This window comes from Kogia breviceps, chromosome 16, assembly GCF_026419965.1.
Source record: "Kogia breviceps isolate mKogBre1 chromosome 16, mKogBre1 haplotype 1, whole genome shotgun sequence".
Taxonomy (NCBI): domain Eukaryota; kingdom Metazoa; phylum Chordata; class Mammalia; order Artiodactyla; family Physeteridae; genus Kogia; species Kogia breviceps.
This window is the reverse complement of record NC_081325.1, coordinates 24,026,302-24,045,236: the sequence shown is the minus strand read 5'-3', so window position 1 is coordinate 24,045,236 and position 18,935 is coordinate 24,026,302. Positions and strand designations below refer to the sequence as shown.

The 18,935-nt window shown below is 42.6% G+C and overlaps 1 protein-coding gene across 10 annotated transcripts in view; it reads right to left on the bottom strand.

Annotated features, from left to right (window-relative positions):
• Positions 1–18,935, bottom strand: part of ENOX1 (ecto-NOX disulfide-thiol exchanger 1) — a 615,060-nt gene that overhangs the window by 24,022 nt on the left and 572,103 nt on the right. For 9 of the 10 annotated variants that reach the window (XM_059042210.2, XM_067016825.1, XM_067016827.1 and 6 more), the window contains 2 exons: positions 17,128–17,230; positions 4,917–5,002 (listed from right to left, as the gene is read on the bottom strand). In XM_059042210.2, coding sequence (XP_058898193.1) covers positions 4,917–5,002; positions 17,128–17,230 — 189 coding nt within the window. Of the gene's footprint in view, positions 1–4,916; positions 5,003–17,127; positions 17,231–18,935 lie in introns of those variants that run through there. The other variant, XM_067016820.1, reaches the window with a different exon arrangement.

Below are 18,935 nucleotides of genomic sequence, written 5' to 3'. Positions count from 1 at the left end.
GTTTAAAATTTTCTAACATTTATTCTTTTAGAAAGGATTGATTTGCTCTAATGAAAAAGAAAAGGAGAGATGAGAAGGAATAAAGGCTCCGTGTAACTAAGGGGCTTATGTGGTGGCAAATACCACAGAGGGAATTTGTAATTTGACTTATTTTCTGATTTGCTGACTCTAGCTCAAGCCCATTGCCTCCTTGCCAGGCCACTAAGCACATGTATAAACGGACACGAGCCGGCATAAATCAATTGTTATGTGGGTGGTCGGCTCCATGCCCCATATCAGTCAGGCAAGGGAGGCAAGTGGAGAGCAGTGCCTGTTTGGGGGACTGAAAAGACACCGACATAGGCTTTGTCAAGGCTGGAGAGTCAGAGAAGCCAACTGCAAAACCAGATTTCCTTCCATAGGATAAACTGACGGTTAGCCTTTAGCGCACATTTAAGTCTTGTTCATCCTTATATCCCTGGGCAGAGCACACACACACCTTGCAATAAACGTCTGCAGAGAGAGATACAGAACGTAGGTGGGGAGGGAGGAAGGACACAGAGGAGGAGGTTTGAGAGGAAAAAGGAAAGAAGATAAACAGAAGTGAGGACTTAGGAAAAGAGAAGGAAAGGACTGGAAGGAAAAGGAGCAGGGAGGAAGGCAAGGAGGTACGAGGAGAAGAACAAGAAAGAAGGAAGAAGATAAACAGAAGGAAAGAACTAGAAGGAGAAAAGGAAGGATCTTGATGCAAGGTGAGAGAAGGAAGAAAGGAGAGAACGAGGAGAAAGGGGAGACACGCAGCAAGGACAGCTAAAGTGCCCCAGAGGAAACCAGAGAATGAACACGGACTCAAGGGCACCGCCTGCTGGTCATGACCCGTATGGACTTCCCCCTTCTCCACCTCCTATTTCACTCAGTATCTATCTGCCTGCCAGATTTAGCACTTCATTAGTTCACATCTGATTCTCACGTTAGTTCATAAATATACCATTTCCTCATTTAGACTACAAGCTTTTTGAGAGCAGGGTCCTTTCTTAGATTTCTTTTGTGCCCTGGCTATTCCTCGTCTGCCTAGTCCCTAGACAGTACTGGGTTTGTGAAAAGCCGTGACTTAGCCAAGCAGTCACCGGGTCCCTGGTGACCTTGTCATTTTCTCTTGCTGTGAACAAGCAGCTTCCTTTCTACTTTTCACACAGCCAGATGGAAGTCTCTTTACCTCCGAAGTTTCATATGCCTTATGCTTTCCAGAGGTGCTGTGATGTCTAGAAAACACATTCACGATAGCCTGTCGAAGCAACAGAAAACTCATTCACTCATTAACATACTGTGACAGGTGGCTATTTAGGAGAACACCAGAATATACACACTATTAAAGATTATTCAGGTGGGCAATCTTACAAACACTACTTGGAACACTTTCTCCAACCTTACTGCCTAGCTAGCTGTCATCTGGGAAAGAATGCGCTTCAATTAAGGCTGATTTGAATCTCCTTGGAACTGACAAGATAGTTTATGTTCCAGAGGTATGCTTCTAGTATACAAATGCAAATGGTTTGCCCCTTTGGTGGGAAATGAACACTTCGCGAGCACCCAAGCCTGTTACCAAACACGGTGTCCTGACAAAGATGGCAGCTCTTTCTAAAAAAACTCCAGTCTCTGTGGCCACGTTACATCGAGTCTGGTTTCAGAATCAAACCTTCCATTTCGTGGGTTTGGGGAAGAGGCTGCCGGTATGTAGAGGCGGGAGCCAGACACACTTGGAGAACTGGGTCTTCATCTCTTAGACGATATATAAACTGGGGGAAGAGCAGAGGACTCCCTCCTCTTGACGGTAAGACTGAAAATATTCATCTGCTGCTGTTCAAATGTGACTTCCTTGCTGCTTAGGATCAGTGAGTGACCTTGAACGGGCTCTGGGCTGATGTAAGAGATAAGATAGTGTTGCCTGTGTGGAAGGGCTGACCTGCCCCGTGCCCAAGGCATGAGTTTTGACTCAGCAAAGCTTCAAGAAGCCATGTCCTCTGACCACCCCGGCCCTGCCTCCCTCTGGATGCATCTTTCTGACTTGGTCATGTATTTCTGATACAAGAAAGCTGAGCGAATGAGAGTGAGTGGTTTAGAAGAGGCAGAGGAGAAAAAGAAATATGCAGATATCATTCTCAAGAGCAGAAACAGTATTTAACTGGAAAATGGCCTGTTTGGGGATACGCAGTTTTAGGGAGCCGTGTGCAATTTACATGCCCAGCCTAATTTAAATCAGTTCCTGTCTCCCCTTCCATTTCTGATCATTCATATACCCAGCTGTGGCCTTTGGGGAAAATCCTAAGAAAAACAGCTTTGTTACAGGCTGGACTGAGCCTGCTTTCCTTCCTCCCATCAGCACAGGAGGAGGCAGAATCTAAATGTTATCTTAACAACAGTCGTGGTAATAATAGTGATGCTGTCTGATCTCAAGGTAACTGTGTTGTGCTACGTGGAATTTTTAAAAGGCTCTTTCGCCAGAGTCAGCAAACCTCCTGTGTCGCGAAGGCCAGGCTGAGTCCCCTGCTTTCATGCAGCGTCCCCCTGTCACTGATTAACCAGAGCAGGTGCCCCAGGCCGCTGTGCAGGAGAACCTCAGCATCAGGGTCTGGCCGCAGCTCCAGGATTATGAGCCTTCTGGCAGTTGGTGCAGGTACAAGGCCCTGGTGGATACTTAGAGGGCAAACCTCTCATTATTTTGTTTTCTGCTTAAAGCCCCAAGGGTATGGAATTCCAGTATATAGCAGTAATTTGCTCTCTGGATTAAAAAGTCTAAGTATCCTCGCAGCCTCACTGGGATAGAAAGAATATTTGGTCCAATCCCTGGCACCCAGGAGTTTTAGTCAGAACACTTTTTGATGTATTTTCAGGCGTGAGGCAAGAATGTGACAGCTCCACTGAGCGTTCTGTCCAGGAGGTGAAGGGCTGTCTGGGAGAGTCCGAGACCCTGTATATTTCCTCTGTGGGGGAAATACCTTATCTCTTATCTTCTAAAATAAAGGTATCAGTCTGAGATGAAATGGAATCTCCCTCTACCGAATCCCTTCCGGAAAGCCCCATCATCTAAGGACCAGAGACCAGGTGTGTGAATTCCCGCCTTACTGAGCGAGACCACACAGATCTCACCCGAGCAAGTGAATGACGGACACCGTCCTGAGAGTTAAGACTAGAACAAGAGCTCCTACCCATCAGATAATCAATTATACCTGGACGTGCACGCACACACACACGTATGCAACTCACATGTGCACACACGTGTCATAGATATACAGATCGTCCGCCTGCACTGACGGGCCAGAGGAGACAGGAGCCCTACAACTCTTAGGTGAATGATGAGTGGATTCCTTGGCCATTTCAGCTCATACTGAAACAACCACGACTTCTTCACAAAGGCTTCCCACTTGGGATTTCCAGAAAGGGAAGGAAAGAAATGGCAACAGTACAAGGGAAGGGTAATAGCAACGATAGGAATCATTTCTCGAGGGCTTATTCTGTGCCAAGTACAGTGGTGCAAGTGGCATTTCATGTAGCCCTCCAGGCAAAGTTAGTGGTGATATTATGAAGAATGGTACTGGAGAAGGAAAAACAGACCAAGAAAGTAGGACTTCGAAGCTTTCTTTCAACAAAGTAACGTCGTATCGCTCCTCCTCCTCATTTCATCTGAGTTCACAGGAGCGGTTTCGGTCACCCTCCCCTCCCCCAGGGAAGTGAGGGGAGGCCACTGGGAAGGCAGTGGCATGATTGTGAACATCAAGACTCCTCCGGGCTCCTCCTTCCCTCTCCCTCTGTTTGGTCTACCTACCCTGTCACCGGCTGCGGGAGAGTAAGAGGCTATGGATCTCTATGACCGAGAAACACTTCTTGTTCCAGATGACTTCTCTCAAAGGTGAAGTGGAAGACCCATTAGAAAGGTCAAGCGGTTACGGGGTTGTGAATTGGTAAGATCTTCTCAATCAACATGAGATGACCGCGTAGCAGGGTGATCGATACTGACCACTGAAGATTCAGAATGACTTCATGTGTGTGTATTTAGGCCAGAGAGCTGCGGGCCTGGTCCTGCACATTCTAGGCGCTTTGCTGTGCTCTGTGGAAGAGCTTCTTACCTCCGTTTTCCTTCTCAGCAGGACACTTAGCGCACTGTCCAGTGACAGGCCTAGCATCTCTGTCCCCTTCCAGGGCCCCCCAAGGCAGTACTGGTTAATGCCATCGCTTGATCTTCGCAGAGGCCCCTCTCACTATGCACTGGAATTCGACCCATAAATTGAGCTCTTTTTGTCCCTTCTCTTTCGGGGCACAAACACCCCAACGGGCTAGGAGGGTAGCTGGTCTGCAGAGGAGAAGAACTAGCCTCACAGAAATGAGGAGTGATGTCCTGACCCTGGGTATGACCCTCAAGGGGCACAGCTGAGAGGAACTTTTGTAGTCTTTTTTTTTTTTTTTTTCCATTTGGAGAATGATGCTAAAAAAACCACCATTAATACAGTTTTCTTGGGAGTCACATCAGATTTTTATGTTATTTGAGGTGATTTTTCCTCTATTGTGTGGAGCCCTTAACATAGAATCCTGTGAGAATACGGTCTAAGGCTAATGCCCCATCAGTCACCCTGACATGATTTCTCCCTTGTTGTGGGAACTTTCAGGCCAACCTGCGCTTTTAGATCCCTCATATGCTTTTCAAAGTCATTTGGCGTGTGCTGAAAGTCACTGTCATTTTCGATAACTGCTTTTCTTTCTACAAAGACAAAAGCAAGCGAAAAGAAGACAACTCTCTGCCAGAAGCTGAGTTCCTGAGAAGAAGTACGGATAAGCCTCCATACACGGTTATAGCCCTAACGCAGCTCACGCAGCTTCGACCTGCAGCCGGCAGTCAACACGCTACATGTTAGCAAAAATGCAAGTTGAGAAACAGGACTTACCTTGGAGTCCAGCTGCTGCATGTATGACCAGAGATATTCGATATTGGCTCCAAAGGGGTGGACGTGAAGGAACGTTGATATGATGCCTGAATACAAAAGACAAACCACTGGGCATTATTGAGAGGCAAATAAAAGCGTCAGGCGAATAATGCCATCTGACCCCAGTGACAGTTTTGTCAGGCTGGGTCGTGGCCTGGCCATTTCTAAGGGCTCTCGGCAAGCATTCGATGACTGCACGTTTTGAAGACGGTAATGGTAACATGGCCAACAGAACACTGTCTCCTGGAACGACAGTAGTTGGAAAAGCAAGACTCTCAGGAAACACACAGATGAATGAAGGTATTTCTAAACAAAGACTCCTGGAAGCATTTCAACTACCAATTTTATGCTTGATTTGCCAATATAAAATCGTAATTATTGGAAGGATAAAATGATCCTTTTCTTTCCCTCACTAGACTCTGCAGTATGAAAACGGCTCCTACAGCTGTGTCAAATTCCCCCTGATAATTACAGCTGCTAGTTACAAAGAGTATTTAATCCACATTTCCCCTCACCGCCACTGAAGGATGCACAAATCCTTTGCCGTTTCCCCCTGGCTCTTGCTGTTCGTTTGAAGGGAGCTAGCCTGCTCTCACCCTTCTCGCTGCTGTAATTTACAAGATCATTTTAAAAGGCCCAGGAATGGACGGTTTGGCTGGAGTCTCATTATAAATCAGAGGGCTTTCCCGTCGTGAAAGTCAACTGTCAACATTGTACTGACAAATGAAAAGCTGAACGGTAGTGTCGGGGCTGAGGTAAAAGCATTACCCTCCTACCCTCCCTGCTCTTATATCCAAAATCAAAATGGTGAAAATGAGGACGTCAGCTCCATAGGCCGTATGCTCCTATTTGTTAAGAAACTGTGTTCAGACGGACATTTTTGGCTTCTCTTTGAGACAGGCTTTGAGATGAGTCAAATTTGAGGATAAGGCCTCAACGTTCTGTTTATTGTGATGCTTTGGTGCTCGAAAGCCAAAGAGGGGAGACCCACACTGGTATGAAATGCAGTCGGGGCAAGTGCAGGCCGAGCACACCGTTCTGCACTAGGTCAGGCTATGAACTGCAGGGTGGCCTTGGATTGACCTGGGATAGGGTCTCATGGCCCCCTGATCTCCCGTGTGATGCTTGGCATGCTCTGGATGAGTGTCAGTTTTTAAAGAAAAGTTCTCCGTTTATCCTTAGGCTGAGAACAGAGAACCAAAGAGTCTACACAAGTACTTTCAAGACCTCTCCTCAGAACACTGCTTTTATGTGGGTTTTCTTGGTGGACAGTGAAATGAGGAACATAGAGACGATTAGTTACATTTCTCCATAAAGCTAAAACCTCAGTCTTCAGAGATTGACCTTTTCCCTGAAATATAAAGAACGGCTGTTTTATTCTGAGATTATGTTCTTCGTTTTTTGTTAAAATGTCCTTCTCTTATGAAATAATGCTGATGATGGAAGGTAACAGTGGTAGTTGTAATCTCTTTAAGTGGCAAATAGCCATTTTCAATATATGTAAATGGGATTGTTTTGTCCCCCTCCTACCACTTTGTTAATTTATGTTTTAACTGTACAGACCTGGCAACTGCTTCCCTGTGTCTGAAATTCTCAAATCTCGTGAGGGGGCAGTATAAGTAATTCTGTTACCAATAAGAGGTAAAGTATAGAGTCTCATGAATGATTTACTTAGAAAATAAATTAGAAGTCTTTAAAAAAATAACATTTCCATTTGCATTCCTTAAGTGGGAGAGAGGGGGCAGAATTCTTACGGGGAATTGATTTTTTTTTTTTTTTTTTGCCTCGCCATGCTGCATGGCTTGTGGGATCTTAGCTCCCCGACCAGGGATTGCACCTGGGCCCTCAGGAGTGAAGGCACAGTCCTAACCACTGGACCGCCAGGGAATTCCCAAGGGGAACTGCTTCTATTTCGGGATGGTGAGTGGGGCTTTCCCTGCTGTCCCAGGCTGAGGACAAGTGGTACTATGTCTACTGCTTTCCACAGAGAGCCTCCAACAAATGGTAGGCAGACCCCTGCCCCCTATAAGGAGGAAAGGAGGAGGACAGGGAAGGGAGAAGGAGTAGTCAGTGCTGGCTGGCTTTGTGAGAAGGCGAGGGTGTTCCTAGTGAGAAGCTTTTCTCTTCTCTTAAATGCGATGCTCCCAGGGAGGGGAGGAGGCGCCTCAAGAGAGCGGCTTGTAGAGACTGGAGGGGCCCTGCAAGGCAGCGAAGCACATTCCTTTCCTTGGCTGGACTTCCGCTTAGGCAGCAGACTGACTCATCTGGCTTGGTGCCCAGCCGAGCACAGGGGAGGCGGTGGGGTGCTGTAGCCTTTGGGTGACAAGGATGTGTGAGTTTCCCAAGGGACAAGGGGGTAGCTCAGAAGGCTTGAGCAGCCTCACAAGTATCCCAAGGGCCCCAGCAAATAGAGAAAAACATTTTTTATGCTAATATCCCTACAGGACAAAGAATCATCAACATCTCCTGGATAACCTGCAGCCTCTCCTGTAAATGCCCTTGGGAGTGTGACACGAAGTTAGTTAAATGCCTCCAATAGAATGAATAGGATGGTTCAGAAGAGGATGGGGGTGGGGGCTATGGGGGAGTGGCTGACAGCTCTTGACCTAAGAAGATGAAGGAGGAAATTCAGGGAAACCAGAAGTGGGAGGACCTGGAGTGGCCGCCTTTCTTGCCTCTGTGATTGAGAGGCAAATCAATTTCCCTCACTGTTTACTGTCCCACAGCCCTAATCTTGGGTCTGTAGCCCCAAGGAACTCTGCCCTTAGACGGCATTTGTGTGTTCTGGTTCAGGAGCAGGAATATAGTATACATTTACAATAAATGTATGTTGAATGAATTTGTCCTCTAGAACTGAGAATGGCCAGTTTACTTCTTGAAAATTTCTACTGTTCTATTATTGACACCTCAGGAGAAATACGAACCTTAAAAATTGCTACCAGTACTAACCAAGGATGTCGTACTCTTTCAAATACCAGGTAACTTTGAGGAATTAGTCATCAGTGATTCCTGCCCTTAACTCATCCTGTTCATCCTGTTATGAATTCAGGACAGAGTAACTTGGATACTTTGGGCATGGAAACTTTTTATTGAAACTGTTTTGCTCATAAAGCTAAGGGGAAAATGCACATGTGATTTCTATATATCTTTCTAAAATCAGATTAAAAATCCTAATCCGGACATGAGTGTTTTTCCCTAGGAGAGTATTTAGAACCATCTTAGTGGTAGCTGATATTAACAAGCCATTAGCTTTTCTTTATAAACGTTTAGCAATTGCCACTAAATACATCTGGGGTCAAAGCAGGTAGTCAAATAAAGGTTTTCCAAGCTTTTCCTATGGATGGTGACCAAGTTCTTCAGTATTGCTAGAGATGCAGTAGAAATGGGAACCCTCAGTCATCATCCCCCAAGGACTGCGCCCTCCCTCCCCCTCCCCCACTTGCTCCTGCCTATCCCAGTAGCATCACAGAAGCATCAGTCATGGCGGCTGAGAAAAATGTAGTTTCCAGGCCCTGGTTCTGGATCAGATTCACTTCGAGGAAGCTTCCGAAACAATCAAACTAAAGCCTCTTAAAGCTCCTTTAAAGGAACTGGGATATATTTCCTGAGAATGGGGGGGGGGGGGAATGGATAGCTGTAACTCAAAATCAAATGAAAAATGCTACAAACCCAGAATTGGAAACTATTTATGGTTCTCTGGAAGACCATAAACACTATAAAGGCTGGGTAAAAGGAACACTAGGAACTGAGGGTGGAGAACTCAGCCATTACTGAACTAACTGGTGGCTCTCCAAAGGGATGGACTCAACAATTGGTCTTGGCTGGCTCCATGGAGAAGCGAGGTCTCCACATTTAAGAATGGGTTTCCTAACAGTGGAAAATACAACTGTAAGTAGCTAGATTAAGAAAATAAGGAAGGAATAGAGGAGGCTGTCAGTACTCTTGAGTTTCCTGCACAGTTCAGGGCCTGAAACACTACTTTAGAAAGATACACAAACCAGCTCCAGACAGCATATGGCCAATCCCTCATTAGGAAGGGCCATTTAAACAAGCACATAGAGGCATTTTGAGCTTTTCCCATCAACGTCATCTAGTTTATTCTCACTTTTAGATGTCACCAAGACCAAGGGAACGACATTTAAATTAACCAAGTAGTGCTAGATTTTTACTGATTCATTTCCTTAGCAGCAATTAGATGCCAAGGTCCTAGGGACACAGCATTGCCCAGACAGACAAGGTTCCTGCTCTTGGAGAACTTATATTCTAGGTAAGCAACATAGACGATAAATGCAAAGATTAAAAAAAGAGATATTTTCAGAGAGTGGTGGGCATACTGCAGAAAACAAAACAGGTAACAGGACAGGAGTGGGGAGTATCCTCAAGCTTGGTGGAGGGCTGCTTTATAGGAGGTCAAGGAAGGTGAATTTGTCCATGTGTCAGATGAAGAGGAGTCAGCCACAGAGACCCTGGGGGAAGGTGACTCAGGTACAGGCACCAGCGAGTGCAAAGGACCTGAGGTGGAAATGAGGTGGCAGGAACAAACTTGGCTTCAGAGTGGTGCAGCATGCGTTTAGAGGTAGGTGGGGAGCCAGATCACGTAGGGCCCCAGTTTAAGGGGGTTGGATTAAGCTCTAGACATAGCAGGAAACCAATGGAAGGGTTCTAAGCTGGGGCATGATATGAGCTGAATTATGTTTTCAAATTTTCATTCAAGGCTGCTGTATGGTGAATAGACAAAAGGGAAACTGGGAAACCAATTAGAAGTGTTTGCAACAACCAATGGGTCACTGAAGAAATCAAAGAGGAAAGAAAAATATACCTAGAGACAAGTGACAACGAAAACACCATGATCCAAAACCTGTGGGACACAGCAAATGCAGTTCTAAGAGGGAAGTTTATAGTGAGATAAGCTTACATTAGGAAATAAGAAAAATCTCAAACAACCTAACCTTACACCTAAAGCAACTGGAGCAGGAAGAACAAACAAAACCCAGCATTAGTAGAAGGAAAGAAATCATAAAGATCAGAGTAGAAATAAATGAAATAGAGACTTAGAAAAAAATAGAAAAGATCAATGAAACAAAAAGCTGGTTCTTTGTAAAGATAAACAAAATTGATAAACCTTTAGCCAGACTCACCAAGAAAAAAGAGAGAGGGCGCAAGTCAATAAAATCAGAAGTGAAAAAGGAGAAGTTACAACTGACACCACAGAGATACAGAGGATCATAAGAGACTGGTAATGAGCAACTATACACCAATAAAATGGACAACCTAGAAGAAATGGACAAGTTCTTAGAAAGGTACAATTTCCCAAGACTGAACCAGGAAGAAACAGAAAATATGAACAGACCAATTACCAGTACTGAAATTGAATCAATAATTTAAAAACTTCCAACAAACAAAAGTCCAGGACCAGACGGCTTCACAGGCGAATTCTACCAAACATTTAGAGAAGAGTTAACAGCTGTCCTTCTGAAACTATTACAAAAAATTGCCGAGGAAGGAACACTTCTGACCTCATTCTATGAAGTCACTATCACTATCACCCTGATACCAAAACCAGACAAAGATATTTTACAAAAAAAGAAAACTACAGGCCAGTATCACTGATGAACATAGATACAGAAGTCCTTAACAAAATACTACTAAATCAACTCTAACAGCACATTAAAAGGATCATACACCAGGATCAAGTGGGATTTGTCCCAGGGATGCAAGGATTCTCCAGTATCCGCAAATCAATCAATGTGATGCACCACATTAACAAACTGAAAACTACAAACCATATGGTCATCTCAACAGATGCAGAAAAAGCTTTTGATAAAATTCCACATCCATTTAGGATAAAAACTCTCCCAAAAGTGGGCACAGAGGGAGCATATCTCAACATAATATACAGATTTCTTTTTCTCTTATGGACTCTTATTCTTAAAATTGTATTGATACCGGCACAAAAACAGATATATAGATCAATGGAAGAGGATAGAAAGCCCAGAAGTAAACCCACACACTTATGGCCAATTAATCTATGACAAAGGAGGCAAGACTATACAATGGAGAAAAGACAGTCTCTTTAACAAGTGGTGCTGGGAAAGCTGGACATCGACATGTAAAAGAATGAAATTAGAACATTTTCCAACACCATACACAAAAATAAACTTAAAATGGGTTAAAGACTAACTGTAAGACTGGATACTATAAAACTCCTAGAGGAAAACACAGGTAGAACTCTCTGACATAAATCACAGCAAGATTCTTTTGGATCTGTCTCCAGGAATCTCAGCTCTGCAGAGGAATAGATGTCTCTAGACACAGTCATATTTTGCTGGAAACCTACAGAGGACGGACCAGAAGTCTGGAGAGCCGTCAGGGAGGGGTTATATGAAATCTGGGTCTCCCACTAAGCCACTAGGGGACAGTTGTCTGTGGGTGGCTGCAGAGTGACAAAGTATTTATGAGGAGTGGAGAGAGACAAGACTGGGAGTAGGTAGCAGAAGACTGATCAAACACTTGTGGTTTTGGTCTGATGTTTCTAAGTGCCTTGGGATTCTAAAAACCTTTAATTTTCCAAAAAGCAGATTTTTCTACTTATTTGGTGATTATAATACCTGATCTTGTACAGTTAGTTTTTCAGTTTTTTAAAAAAAAAATCTTTCTGTCTTATTTTAACTAAACTCCTGAGACTGTATTTGGGCCTTTCAGTAAATTGTTCCTTGTATCTGAAATGGCCTTGACAACTCCCCATCTAACCAGAGGAAACCCTATTCATCCTTCAGGGCTCCCTCAGCTGTTCTTTCTTCCCACAAGGCATCTGCAGCAGAAATAGCTCCTTCTCTGTATTTCTGATTTTAGTTTCATGGTCATTTAACTACTTGCTTTCTATAGTAGACTTTTATAGACTATAGTCTATAAAATTCTTGAGGGAAGAGATCACCTTATCACCACCGTCTGCTAAGATACGTCTTGGTACATGGCAGGCCACTAGCTCCCAAAACACAGTCCCAGAGGTGACTGCTTCAGTATCACCTTGGATGTTAGTTTTATAATAAACAGAATCTCTGTGTGTGAGGACAAAGATTCTGTCTTTTAAACAGGCTGCCCAGATGATTCTTTTCCACGATGAAGGCTGGTAGTTTTTAGAGTAGGCTCTTGACAAATGTTTGTTGATTTACTGATACGGACATTTGTGTCTTGGAAACAAGGTTTAGGTCAATGGCTCATTCTTTACGGTCAGTAGCTTTCAGACAAGAACACACCTCCCCAGATTACTTTTCTCAGGTGCGGCCTAAATATAGCCTCAACTCTATTCACTGAAAACACCAAAAAGTTGCCACTCAACCTTCTTTAAGTGTTTTTCTCTACATTTCCTTCATCTGCTTCCTAATACCCATGTATAAGGGGGACATTCCAATTCAGATACAGGCTGGCTGTGAGGAGATGGGTTAAATGGTGAGAGTGATGGAAATGGTGGTGGTGGTAGGAGGGGAGGGGCTTGGTGTGAACAGTCATCTTGGTTACCCATAATATGTATGTCCTGATCCGCAGAGGAGTCACGATGGTATGTGAAGAAGCTTGCCTGATCGTTAAGAATGTGAGGATGGTTCTTAGGGGTCTGGGGGAGTTTGGAACAGCAACTTTATAAACAGAGTTGTTGAGAAGGTTTTGACTATATTTGGGTGGGATTTACAATGATGACCAGCATTGACAGGGAGCCAGTCGGGGCTGCTGGGATTGGGAATGTGTTGTGTTGGAATTAATTAAAAAGAAGAGAAGATGGAGTGATACAGACCCAGGGTTAGACTGTCAACGTCTCCTTAGAGCTATTTGCCTGTCGATAAAAAAATTTGATCCATTCTCCTTCATAACAATAGCCAGGGGTCTCCAACCAAACACAGCTCCAAAGCTTTGGTCCTAAACCAGAAGTATTGACTCATCCTCTCCCACACAAGTTCAAAGCATGCCAAATCCAACAGGTAGGGCACATGTGAAAGGAACCAGGAGTTCTGGCATAGACACTAGGCAATGTCAAGCTGACCTAATGTGTGGTTCCCATACAGTTTTGAGATATAAAATGCTACCCTCCAAAACTCCCATAAAAAATGTAATTCTTTTAGGTTCAATTATATGCCAACCTGTCTTCACAAGGATTGATTGCATAATAAATAATCTAGCAATCAATAATGAAGTGCTTCCTAGGGGCCTAGCTACTTTAGTTGAGTTGGAACATAGCACTCGATGCCCGTTCATTGTCAAGCAGAAAGTTTGGTAGAATGGTGGATCTCCCAAGGGACTCAGGATCGAAATCTGCAAAGCTCCAAGTAGGGTTACTGATGAAATTCTACTGATATTCTGTAATGTATATATAATTTAATATGTCTTAAAGACACCAATTTTATAAAATGGTCATGAGAATCTCTGGAAAGAATATACTCTTTTCCCAGATAAATTAATGTCGCAAATAATGAGGATTGCTCATTATTTAGGAAGCTCTAGCCTCAGTTTTATGTTTTCTGTAGATGAAATCCATTTGAATAGCTTATCTTTCACTCCCCTCTTCTCTTCCAGGCAATCAAGATTTGTGCCACTGTGCATTTTTTATATAACATCTGTGTGTCCCAGGAGGGTGTTACCTAAATATGTTCGCATATAGCACATATATAGGCATCTACATGTGCTGAAGATTTTGCCAGCAAGCATTTCCAATACAAGGGAGATTTTCTGCTGTGCTCCTAGCCTTTTAGAGTGACTTAGAGCAGGCCTACTGTATCCTATATATGGGTTTAATTATTCCAAGGGAAGATTCCAGGGACATTGCAGAGTATTCCTGACCCCTCCAGATTTATCAGAAGTCCAGGGGGCTCCCAGAATCATTCTCCCCACAAGTATTCTTCGGAAAAGAGTAGCCCCAGCACCAGAAACTCCTTTTTCTCTCTAGCCTGGTCCAGAGCAGTTTTGGACCCATATTCTGTCATTCTGTCTCTATCACAGTCCTTATCTGGATTCCAGAAGCTGCAGGAGAGGTCTTTATGGTCCCAACATTTAGATTTCTACAAAACACGAACGGCCAAACTCAATTAGCAGAGAGGCACATTTAATGGCGGGGAAAACTGCACCCTTTGGCAAGGTCCGTTTTGCCAGTCTTGGAAACTCTTCTCTACCCTGGCATTCTTTTGGATGACTGCTCTCTCTTTGACTACAAAACAGTGTAAGTACCTAGGAATTTTGGGGTAGGGTTTGGGCAGGAAGTCACATCTGTAATAAAACTTCCATTAAATAGAGTAAGATAAAATATTGTGGTGGAGAGGCAATGGAGAAATGAAGGGAAAATTAAACTCCTAAATTTAACCAAACCTTAAATCTCCAGCCTCCCTTCTACCTAAACGGTCTCATATATTGGTTCAAATTGAGTGTCACATGCTGTTTTTCTTTTGCTCAACGCTGAACTTCAAATGCTAATATGAGGGACCAGTTTAAGAGACCAAAAGTGAGAAAAGTCCTGGAAAATTTGGAGTTGGTTGTACCTACTTTTTATTGAAGACCCCGACTTACTAAGTTTTTAATTCCAAACACAGTTGAATTGACCAATTTTTAAGTTTTTTCTAATATTAGAGACCTCAGCAGAGTTGCCGTGTTACAAACATAACCCTCGTATTTACTCCCATTAACCTACAGTGTGTAAAGCATATTGTTTTTAAACTTTTGAGGTGGCTGATTGAAAAAAAATGTTTGTGTCGTGTGTGTGTATACACATGGTCCCCAACTTACAATGGTTCAACTTAACAATTTTTTTGACTTTATGATGGTGCGAGAGCAATACACATTTAGTAGAAACCATAGTTCAAATACTGAATTTTGATCTTTTCCCCACCTAGTGATATGCAGTATCATATTCTGATGCTGGACAGCGGTATTGAGACGAAGCTCTCAGTTAGCAACACGATCATGAGGGTGAACAACTGATACACCATTCTGGACCCACACAACCAATTCTGTTTTTAACTTTCAGGACAGTAGTTAATAAATGACATGAGATATTCAGCACTCTATTATAAGAGAGGCTTTGTGTTAGATGTTGCTCAACTGTTAGCTAGTAAGTATTCTGAGCATGTTTAAGGTAGGCTGGGCTAAGCTATGATGTTTGGTAGGTTAGGTGTATTGAATGCATTTTTGACTTACATATTTTAAACTTATGATGAGTTTATTGGCATGTAACCCCATCATAAATTGAGGAAGACCTGCGTGTGTGTGTGCACGTCTACACCTATAGTAATTTATATATAATATAAATACTTTAAAATAAATTTATATATGTAAAAATAACATACTGTGTGTATATATATAATCTATCTATATATACAGTAACTATTTAGCAGATATTGTAAATGAACTATGTTCTCCAAGTACATAAAAGGAGAAGCAGCAGTCTATTGTGAGAGGAAGGAAATAAAGAAAATGGATACCCATTTCCATTTTTTTTACCGTCAAGTGGTCTATATTATTCAGACTTAAAGAGGGAGAGTTTACTGCTGATCATTAATTATGTGCTCTGTTCATACCCTGAAAGTATCATGGGGGAAATCACAACTTTGTCACACTGAGCGAAAGAGAAACAGTTGTCAGTTTGACACATTTTCCAATAGAAGAAAAATCCAGTTGCTAACTACATACAGGTTCATTTTGGGTTCCTGGAACTGATAGCACATCAGCATGTCTTATGATGAAATTTGTGCACGGCATGTTATTACAGCTGTATATCATCAGAGAGAAAAAAAATAATTGGTTTTCCTTGGAGTAGCTCTAAGTTGATGTCCTATTCAATAACCTTGTAGTTGAAAAATCTATAGATGATGGATGAAGTTGAGACTATCTTTTGAATTTAATTCCTCCTGTGCCAGCTTCTACAGGACCTGATGTACCTGTCATTTTGAGGTGAATGCATACAGTATTTAGAAAGTGCAACCAGGCGGTACTTCTGCCAGATAACAAACTACAGAAGAACAGTTTGTCTCACGTGTACAACAGCCTCATCCCTCACTCTTAATCATGCCATAGAGGAGCCAGGCTAAACTTGGAAGCTCACACTGGGGTCAGTGCCAAGGTGCAACTTGAATCAACGCTGTGCATCAGGGAGTGAAGCTGGTAGCTTCTCCTTCTCTGGATTTGAGAACTCTGGAGACAGCCTTAAATATACAGGCTTCGAAGGTGGGGTCCCAGGCACGGTACCACCACAGCCCCATTGAGAAGACTTCCTTATGAGACTAAGTACTGCTTTTGTGTACGCTGATGATCACTGTCAAGTGGGGACAGGGTTGGATTGGGAGTTTGGGGTTAGCAGATGCAAAGTGGTATTTACAGGATGGATAAACACCAAGGTTCTACTGTACAGCACAGGGGACTATATTCAATATCCTGTGATAAACCACAATGGAAAAGAGTATGAAAAAGAATGTATACATATATGTATAATGGAGTCACTTTTCTGTACAGCAGTAATTAACACAACATTGTAATTCAACTATACTTCAATGAAAAATAAATAAATAAGAAAAGAGAATATTTAGAGCTTTCTCTGGTCCTGACAAAGAAAAAGCCAACTTAGATATATTTTGTGGGGCAACTGAATATGTTTAGGTGAACAGCAACTTCCTCGCTTCTTCCTTCCCCTTCCTTAGTGGCCAGCTCGTCTTATTTATCTTGGATAAATGAGTCCAGACTTGGGCAGGGAAGCCTGGTCAGACTGTCCTAGATTGGCCTAGCACTGTAGTCTAGACGTCCCTGTATCATCAGCATTTGAGGTTTGGCCTCGGGACTGACCTCAGGACGTGGCCACTCCGGAGCCTGGGGAACTTCTGCACTGAACCCAACCTGGCGTCCAGTTGTGTCCACATTTGGAAATGCAGATTTATAACATGTGAAGTGCAAGTTAATCTGTTTTCCTTGTACTCAGTTTTACGCTGGATAACCAACTGATACACATAGTTACAGAAGAGCAAAGTCCCCACTGGCTTGCATGCCCCTAGTTTGAAATGTGTGTAATACAATCTTGATGAAGTTAATCCTACCTCTGACGAAGCTTTTAAATCATTAACAAGTTGGAGGTGAATTACTTAAATATTGTTTAAGTGAATTATTACCTACGAGAGAACAGACGAGGAAAACAGAATTTCCTTACCGATTAGCAGAGCTTCTTTCTCTGATTTTAAGCCTTGGCTTCTTTTCTCAATATTGTTCTCTCGGTCTTGGTTGACCAATGCGACTGTCAACACATTAATTTCCTATAAAGTTAAAAAACAAAAACATATAGGTGTTTATGTAGATTCTGTGCATTCCAACAAAAGCCACCAGGTCTTTTAAACTCTATAAAAGAGGTCATCGCTTCCATTTATAACTGAAGATCAACTTTTATAAGTGATTGGTCTATTTGCCCGAGAGTAGAAAAGTAATTCTCAAACTTAGCCTCCTAGCTGCTGCTCCCAGCAAACCAAGTAACTCTTTGCAAAAGTGGCACATTTTGTGCAATTATCTTACATTTTTAATCCATGTTTTGATCAAACTCTGTTAGCAAAAACGATTTGACTTTAGCTACTTTAACAAAGTTTTTATTTCAAATATGAAAAAATTTCCTGAAAAGCATATACAGACTCACTTATAATACTATGCAAGTAATTTGTGTGAGTGTGTGTGGGAAACAGGGCCTATTGGGAAGGTGAGATAGAACTGTTGTTAGGAGTGTTGAAGATGAGTAAGTCTATGTTCTTATACATAACTGCCAAAGGTAGATACAGCAAAGGTTGGGAAATCGTTTTCTCTGGAAACTAGAAATGAAGAATTGTACAGCAACCCAGTATGTGAAACATTGAGGCTCGACTATTTTTAGTTCTTTTGGTATTTTTAATTTAAAAACAGAGAAAAATATTTAACTCATATTCTCCCAGACTTGATATTAGGACTCAAAATGGAGAATGATTTAATAGGAGATCAAATTTAATGATCAGAGACCTGCATATATGGGATGGTAGAATCATTAGGGTAGTGGAGTCTCACTGGAGGGAAATTTCTCACTTAAGATGGGTCTTATAGAAGGACTAGCGCATTGGACAAAGAGTTAAGGATACTGTTTCCATTAGATGATAAGGACTCTGTCCGAAGGGACAAAGGACAACTTAGATGGTTTGGCAGGTGTTCCCAGGACTGGAGCTGGTTACAGGATAGATATTTAGCTAGTTTATATAAATTAACAAAGTTGGCCAGATAAAGGAATATCGGAAATTATTGGGGGCATGTTGAGCCTGTGAAGATTTTACCTGAAGGCATTCAAATTAAGACTGGTCCAAGGCGAGTCGAGCCAGTTAGACTTAAAAGGTCATTAGAAAGATGCTCTTAGACTTCTAAAAAGGGATCTTGGGAAGCAGTCCCAGCAGAAACACAATCCAGAACTTGAAAACAACAAACCCAAAGGTGTATGTAGATGGGATCAGAATATTTTATAAAGAGAAGTCACAGGGAATTCCTTCTGTGATGAAATAACATAGGGATGTGTTTTAAGGGCTTGAAGAGGTACAGGAGGAAACAGAGCAGAAGGGGGACTCTCCTTTCCATTATAGTCAAAGGTGTGTCCAAGCATGTAAACGGAGACTTGGGTCTTTAACACCGTTTAGTGAAGTGGACCAACTTGTGACCATTCAAAAGCATCACTACTGACCTAGAGCCTAAGCCTGCCCCAGGCATCATATAAAAGGTCAGACCCTTCAGAAAGAGACAGACAAATACCATATGATATCACTTATCTGTGGACTCTAAAATATGACACAAATGAACTTATCTACGAAACAGACTCACAGACGTAGAGATCAGACTTGTAGTTGCCAAGGGGGAAGGGAGGAGTTGGGGGAGGGATGGACTGGGAGTTTGGAATTAGCAGATGCAAACAGTTATTTACAGGATAGATAAACAACAAGGTCCTACTATACAGCACAGGGA